The 8,041-nt window shown below is 39.7% G+C and overlaps 1 protein-coding gene across 3 annotated transcripts; it reads right to left on the bottom strand.

Moving 5' to 3' along the window:
• Nucleotides 1-179: 179 nt before the first annotated feature.
• LOC102312301 (zinc finger protein 501) lies at nucleotides 180-6,923 on the bottom strand. 3 transcript variants are annotated; one of them, XM_005950228.3, is made up of 3 exons: nucleotides 6,632-6,922; nucleotides 2,596-2,964; nucleotides 180-828 (listed from the first exon to the last, which is right to left on the bottom strand). In XM_005950228.3, exons 1-3 carry the CDS (start codon nucleotides 6,801-6,803, stop codon nucleotides 704-706), a joined length of 666 nt encoding a protein of 221 aa, XP_005950290.1. In that variant the 5' UTR covers nucleotides 6,804-6,922; the 3' UTR covers nucleotides 180-703. The 3 variants fall into 3 exon arrangements, with proteins under 3 accessions (XP_005950290.1, XP_005950289.1, XP_005950288.1); XM_005950227.3 differs by lacking the exons at nucleotides 180-828; nucleotides 6,632-6,922 and adding an exon at nucleotides 6,405-6,625 and having other exon boundaries at nucleotides 1,462-2,964; XM_005950226.3 differs by lacking the exon at nucleotides 180-828 and having other exon boundaries at nucleotides 1,466-2,964; nucleotides 6,632-6,923.
• Nucleotides 6,924-8,041: the final 1,118 nt, after the last annotated feature.

Genomic DNA, 8,041 nt, shown 5'->3' with positions numbered 1-8,041 from the left:
CCACCATTTGACCTTAGAACTGAAGAAGCTTCTCGGATGAGAGGTGAAACGTCTTCAAGCAACTTAAAGAAGTCCAGACGCTTTTCTTTGCAAGCTCCTGTGACGATGTGAGTTATTGTCTCTTCACTGAGGATAGACTGACAAGAAACTTTTTTCTCAAACACAGTAAGTACAGGAGATTTTAACAGGTGAAATGTTTAATTTAACACTTGCAGAGGAACAGAAATCATCAATGAAAATGCTAACTACCTCTATATATGAGCGTCCCGCCACGTCTTGAGTCTAAAACTCTACAAAAAAGCTAAAAGTAACAGAAAACTAGTGTCAATGAATTAAATGACAAAAAGAAAATGAGACAAATGAATGATATAAACATCAACATTAAAAAATTATATCTAAATGAGCTTTCAAGTTATTCTTATGAAAAGAATTGGAAAAGCAGCATGATGGTGCAGTGGTTAGCACATTTTTAAAAAATCTCAAATTTATCACAGTGTAGTCTGACAGCTGGAGGTTTGACTGATCTCACAGGATTACACGCAACAAACTAGAACACAGGGTAAAGCTGTACTCTGCGGAAACACAAATCTAAAATAAATATTGTATTTCCATTTATTTTATCACTCACTGGCCTTTCCATGTTGCTGTTTATTTTTAACACGATGGATGCACGTTTGAATTTTTTATAAGACACCTTTAAACATCAAAGGTTACTGTCCAGAACCAGAGCACAAACAAACAACCTGAAATGAAATAAAATCAAAAAGAAATTAATTTCATTGATGAAGCAGGTCTTCTCGGTGTGTGTTCTGTTCTGTGATGTAGTAGCTGCAATGACAGCAGTGCAAAAGAGATATAAGAGCAGAAACCAAACATTTGCACTTCATTCATTTAGGAAACAGTTTAAAGACTTCTACATAGACAATGTATTCCTCAGTACTGTTGGGCAAGTTACTTTGAAAAAGTAATTAGCTATAGTTACTTCTTCAAAAAAGTAAGTTATTAACTAAGTTACAATATTATAAAAGTAACTAAATACAAAGAAAATTAACTATGGTGTTACTTTAGAAAAAAAAGTTTAACCCTCTGAGGTCCAGGGTTGATTCGACCTCTACATTTCACCTTTCAAGAACTATTTATCATGCCTTGTTTGGTATCATTCTTTTCAGCACAAAATTCACATCAGAATTTACAGTTATGTTTTCAATAATACAATTGATTTAAAAAAAAAATGTAAATAACCAAAACAAACAACCCCCCACCCCCATGAAATCTTTTTTTTTTTTTAACTGTAACAACAACAAACATTTAACAAATCATTTTCATAACATGAAATGCAAATAGACGTACATTTTAAAAACCTATGCAGGAGTTTTGCAAATAAAAAAGTTATATGCAACTATTTACCAAAAAAATGCAGCAAAGACTTTTTGATAACCATTTTAAACTATTTACAGAACACTCTGCATCAAATAAGATGCCACACAAATTATTTGTGCCACCACGTTATCTTAAATTGGTCATGTAATTGGTTTACCATGACTACTTTATTCTTCCTCAGCCAACCAGTGGGACTTGTGGGACTGTTTCGCCCCACTAGCTCCTGGCAAGATGAACACAGCTTCAACCAACTGTGTGTTGAGAAACTGTAACGTGCCTGCACCGCATTTTCTTCATAGTAACAGTAACAGCAACAGCATTATAATAATAGAAATAGTAATTAGTTAGATTACTAATTACTGAAAAAAGCAATGGTGTTATCCCCATCACTGTTGCTTGGGTACAGAATTGATAATGTCCTTAAAACATTTTGTAAATAGAATAATTTGTAAAAATGTGCCACTTCCACCTGCTTTTAAAATGAAACTCTACCATGACCTCCTTACTACCATGCTGTTTACCATTAGTTCCCATGCTGACTTATGTTTAACTTTGCACTCAACACAGCTTACTAAACTGTTAATTTTGTTAAAAGAGTACACCTCTATACGTGTATTTTCATGTGACGCAACAAGTGAGCACGATATCTAAATGAATTCCCACAAGTTTTACAATGATATGGTTTCTCACCTGTGTGTATTCTTATGTGCTCTTTTAAATGACTGTTACGCTTGAACATTTTCCCGCATGTTTTACAATGATATGGTTTCTCACCTGTGTGACGTTTTGTGTGTATCAAAAACAAGTTTCTAAGTGGAAATGTTTTCCCACATGTTTTACAATAATAAGGTTTCTCACTTGTGTGAACTTTTTTGTGCCTCAATAAGCCATTACTACGTGCAAACATTTTCCCACATATTTCACAGTGATGTCGCTTCTCACCTGTGTGCGTGATCATGTGGACAGTTAAACCATTTGTCTGTCTAAAACTTTTCCCACACACTTTGCAAGAATATGGTTTCTCACCTGTGTGGATTCTCATGTGCTTCACTACAGAACCACTACGTACAAACATTTTCCCACATGTTTTACAGGAAAACGGCTTCTCCCCTGTATGGATTCTATAATGCCTTTCCATTTCATAATTATATTTGTAGGCTTTTCCACAAACATCACATTTTAAAGACTTTTTACTTTTGTCAGACTTGCACTCACTGTCTGGCGTAGGTTGGTGTTCTACATTATTGTGACCCTTTTTTTTATTTCTTCGTGATTGTGAATCTTTCTTCCTTCCTCCCTGATATTGTCTCACTGCTACAGCAGAGCTGACACAGTTGAGTTGGTCTCTTGTTGGTTCTGGTTCACTGTGGTCTCTTTCCTCAGCAGCAGTCACCATAAAGGTATGAATCTCCTCCTTCAGTACCAGCTGCTCTCCTTCCTGACTGCTACAGAGTTGCTCCTGTTCCTCTTTAATCTGTGGAGTTTCTGGTTCCTCTTGGTCCAGATTGGAGCTCCTCTCCTGGTTCCAGAGCTGCTGGTCAGCGATAACTTCCTCCTCCTTACAGAAATGCTGCTGTGGGACGTCTGGAGGGGAAAAAGGAGACAATTAAAAGAAAGGTGATGTGAAAATAGAAAAAAAAAATCATACTGAGCAAATATACTGCACAAAAAATAAAGGAAGACTTTGAACATGTATCAGATCAAAATGGAAAATTAAATTAAGCTTGATATCTATAGTGCCATGGACTGGGTATGTGTTCGGAATAGGGCTGCACGATTAATCGTTAGAAAATCGCGATCTCGATTCATACTTACAGTATGTGCGATCTCATTTCCAAATGACAACGATTTAAAAAAACAAAACAAAAAAAAAACAAACAAAACCCGACGACGATTGTACCGCATTTTGATCCGGGACGTAATCTGCATGAAAACAAGCGCTCACTCTTCCTGCTCAACAAATGACAAGGGCGGAGCCTTATACCACGTGATACAGAAGCTGTGCCGTGTGATGCTAAAATCAGCAGGGAAAAAAACAACGGAGAGCACGTCAGGGATGACGAGAAAGTGACAGGAGAAAATCCGTCCCGGTCAACCACCCAAACATCAATAACGGGAACCTTATACAGCGCTTCCCTATACCCGGCAGGCACAAAGAAATTACGGAGGCTATCACTTATCACCTGACCAAAGATATGGCTCCCATCAACACTGTGCAAAACGAGGGATTTAGGAAAATGATCAACACTCTAGACAAACGCTACACAGTGCCGTCCCGCAACTATTTTTCTATTGTTGCACTACCTGCTCTGTACACGCAGCGTCGAGCAACGGTGGAGACGGAATTTCAAGCAGTACAACATTTTGCGGAAACAACAAAAATCGTGATTCTCATTTTATGCAAAATCGTGCAGCCCTAGTTGGGAATGAAAGGATGCCATGTGGCTGAATTCAAGGACTCCCTAAAAATTTTACTGCAACAACTCAAAATGGTACTCAGTAGTTCAATTGGCCCTATTTGCTTGTAGGGCAGGGGTGTCCAACTCCAGTCCTTGAGAGCTACTGTCCTGCAGCTTTTAGATGCAGCCTTGTTCCAACACAACTGAATCTAATGAAAGACTTGTTACCAGGCCTTTGCCAAACTTGATGGCATGCTGAAGAGGTATTCCAACCATTTGATTAAGCTGTGCTGGGGTAGGGATGCATCTAAAAGCTGCAGGATAGTAGCCCTCGAGGACTGGAGTTGGACACCCCTGTTGTAGGGCATGAAATGACAGATGCGTCCTGGGGGATCCCCCCCTAGATCTTGATCTGCCCATCACTGAGCTCCTGGACAGAGTTGTAACCACGTAGTACCAGATGGAATGAAACATAACATCCCAGATATGAATGGAAATTGAGAAGAATTTAGTGATTCCAACTGATTATTGATAACGCTTAATGTTCCAATTTTGTATCAATTCTGTCTTCGATCCTTATTGCCTCTGCTTTGAGAGTCACCGCTATCATTAAGCAGCACATCAAAGACATTGCTTCATACAAATTAATTTGTGCATGTAAGAGGTATTTCTCCTTTGTTGTGATCAGTGCTGGGGTGGTAAATGACAAAAACCCCAAAACAAAACAAACGTTGCTACACATATTACATGGAGCACTTAAAATTAATTTGAATTAGTACAGTACTGCAGTATTTACTCCTAGAAGAAAGTAACTCATTGTACTAGTCATTACAAAACTTTAATGTTAATGGGGTCAGCTCTCAACTGCAGCGTCACTCTGGGCTCTAGGCTAGCTTAGCATTAGCATGCTGACTGCACAGGTGCTTGCAGAGTCATAGTTGTGTTAGCAGCCGTTTTGTCCTGGATGCAGTTTCTACTTTACCATCATGTTCTCATCCGTTTGTGCAATAAAAATAAATGTAATGTCCATATCCATGTTGCAGAGTGCGCCGCTATTTCACTCCTCTCACACGCAAACTAAAATCAGCTGATTGTAGTGCAAGAACAGTGGGATCAATAACCAGACAAACTAACAATTGAATTACTTGAATTGGATTACCAGGAACCAGTTCTTGAGGACAGCCAGTGCCCAGCAGTCCAGGTCCTTGGATTCCCGTCCCTAACCCACTCTGCTACTTAACTGACCAGATCAATATGCCAGTAGTTTGACTGACCTGATGCTATACTCTGGTTAAAAAGCATTCCTTTAATTTTTCGAGCAGTGCATACTGTTAAAACAAGGCTTAAAAGTAGGAATGTCAGTCAGAAAAACACAGAAAGTTTACACCTCTTGTCAGTGCTGATGATGACTGACATCAGCTGTTGAAAATACGAGAGAAATGCAGAAATGTTGGCTGAATCCTCACAGCTAACAGATAAATCAACTCTCATTAAAAATCAGCTACAAGGAAAAAGGCCACAAATGAATACAGAGAGAATACAGACCCTACTCCACAAGTTAGCCCATGAACAGAGAAAGTCCTGTAAATTCACAGTAACTGCCGTCTCCTTACAAATGTTCATTAGACTGACCAAACTTATACAGACTGTATATAACCACCAACTCTCCAGCCATGTTGATGGATTGCCTATATTGGCTGGAAATATTCATTTCCAGAGGAAAGACACAGACAAACGATGCTTACAGGATGTGATGTGACAACACTAATGAAATATTGATGTGTCATATTTGTCCAAGGTGTATTTCATTGTTATGGAAAAAGAGAATATCAAAATCATGATGAACAGGGGTGGTGATTTCTATGAATTTGTGTATATAATTTGGAATTTTGTACAAATGTAGGCCAATAATAAATATATGATATCATTTCATTCTTCAAAGGTTTCTTTGCAGACGCACAAACAGACACATTTGAAAGGTACAAATGTGCATGACACGAATTCAAACGTGCTGCAGATGTGTGTCACAGGCTGATCTGGCTGTAGGCTGTGGCACGTGGCCAGAGGTGGCGCTGGTTGACTCGAGTCCATGTTAGTGCACAAAGCAAACTGCTCGCTTTAGTTGTGGAGCAAAAACGCTGAAACCGGAGAAATAAAACGATAACGACGACAAGAGTCTCCCTTTCGTTTACTCTTGCTGTCCTGTGAACAACATCGGCGTGGCGTTAATTTTTTGCTGTTTTCGCGATCGCGTCGCACATGAGGATATCACCAAGTGGTACATAAGTACATTTTGCTTATGTGACCTCTGTGTAGTGTCTTCTCTGGTCTGCATCCACAACAAAAAGGCAATGGTTAGAATGCTCTCTTTTTAATGTCGTGGGCAATCAGCACAAAATCTAAATGGGAAAGCAACAACAGAGTTAGCTAACTATGCTCCCATTTTGTTTCCTCTCCTCCCAATAAAGAAATCTCACATAAACGTGCACTCAGTTCAACATAAAGACTGGAGAAATGACGCGCAACGAATGATGTATAAACAACAAAAATAATCGGGTCAGACTGCATTACTTTAACAGCCTGCGATATGATTTTTCCTCCCCACGACATTTGCGCATTCCTTACCTCGCAGGAATCCTCCATTATTCTGAGGATTGCCCAGAATCCCTTGCCCTTTGTGAATATTGCAGGGTGACATTTTCGACAGTAGGTGGCGCCAATGTCCCATTTAGCGGGATTTAACTTCAACTCTATTTAACTATGTTACACTTACTTAAGTCTCCAAAAAGTCCTCACAATCAGAAACGTCCCGCAGAGCTGTGATCAGGATCCTCCCTCAGAGGGACACTCACCTGTCCTGTGCAGCTTGATTTGGGGTTTCCAGGTGATATCCAGCAGTCTGCGCTGACGGTCGATCTCTTCCTCGTACTGGACGATCGTTTTTTCAAACTCCAAGAATATTTGTTCAGCAGCAGCAGTTAGTCGCTCGTTGATAAACTCTCTCAGATACTGAACTGAAGGCATCGTTGCTGCCGCAGCTCACACACTCAGCTCACACACAACAACACAACAGTCTCTGTGCTCAGGCACACACACGTAGGACGATAATGGCGCCTTTGCTTTGTTTACTTCCGCGTGTGTCACGCGGTGAGGTTCCGGCAGTACACGAGTGTTGCCTTTAGTTCCTCTTTAACGTCTCGGTTTGTTGCAGTAAATGAATAAATGATTGTGAGCAGCAAGGCTGCAGTGAGAAGAGAAAACAGATCCATGAATGACTGAAGCTCCATGCAGGCTGTGGAATAAAAACAAAGGAAATTATTTTCACTGTTTAGCTTTCAGTGCTGACTTTCATTTAATTTTTAATACACAACTGAACAAATCCATCATACTCATACAAAAATATCAAAGACGAAAGAGCAGAAACTGCAGCAGCTTCTTTTTCAGCTGCTGTATCAAATAAAAGGAGTAAAACCTCCTTCATCTGTGTCACTGTGTTAGTTTTCAGGTCTTTCAAATCTGACTCCAACAGTTTTCTCAGTGTTACACTTATTATTACACAAGCTGTAAATGTTTATTTTTTACAGATTTACATAAATGTAACGTTTTATTTTCAAAGTGGAGCCCAGACGTGAGTGTTTAGTGGATGTTCTTTGGCTCAGACACCACAGAGAGAAGAACCAGATGCTCTGTGTGAACAAAGTTGAAGCAGGAAAACTTTAAAGAGCAGCACGAAGCACAAACTGTGCAGGACCTCCTGAAGACACACAAGCTGTCGTCAGGATTCAACAGGACACATCACATGACAACAAAAGCAGCTCCTCCTCCTGATTGCAGAAAACTGTCTGACTCCAGCTGTGAACATCAGACCACTCACAGCTCATAACTCCAAAGACATGTTGCTGCACCTCTTTTTGCTTCTATCTCACATTATAGGTGAGTTTAAGAACAGGGATTAAAGTGTAGTTGAAGCTGCTGCATTAAGCAGATATACAGACTGCATTTCACTACTTTTCTTCTTTCTTTTTCCAGGACTAACAGCTGGAGACTCACTCACTCCTCAACAACCTGAAGTCAGTAAAACAGAAGGAGAATCTGTCAAACTCACATGTAGCTATGAGACAAGTTATACACATCCAGAGCTTCACTGGTACAGACATCATTCTGACCTTCAGGCTCCTCAGTTTATACTCTGGAAAGGAGCCAAAGACTACAGTCGTTATGAATATATTCCTGATAAACGTTATGAATCAGAAACATCTTCT

The sequence above is a fragment of the Haplochromis burtoni genome, unplaced genomic scaffold (assembly GCF_018398535.1).
Source record: "Haplochromis burtoni strain Fernald_Lab_line unplaced genomic scaffold, NCSU_Asbu1 Contig_366, whole genome shotgun sequence".
Lineage (NCBI taxonomy): Eukaryota > Metazoa > Chordata > Actinopteri > Cichliformes > Cichlidae > Haplochromis > Haplochromis burtoni.
The sequence above is the reverse complement of the archived record's forward strand: the minus strand, read 5'-3'. Positions and strand labels throughout refer to the sequence as shown.

Excerpts from the sequence above, each read along its gene's own strand:
- LOC102312301 (XM_005950226.3), bottom strand. The coding sequence starts at position 6,803 with ATGCCTTCAGTTCAGTATCTGAGAGAGTTTATCAACGAGCGACTAACT. Across the intron at positions 2,965-6,631 it reads AATCAAGCTGCACAGGACAG|ACGTCCCACAGCAGCATTTC; the intron begins GTGAGTGTCCCT and ends TTTCCCCTCCAG.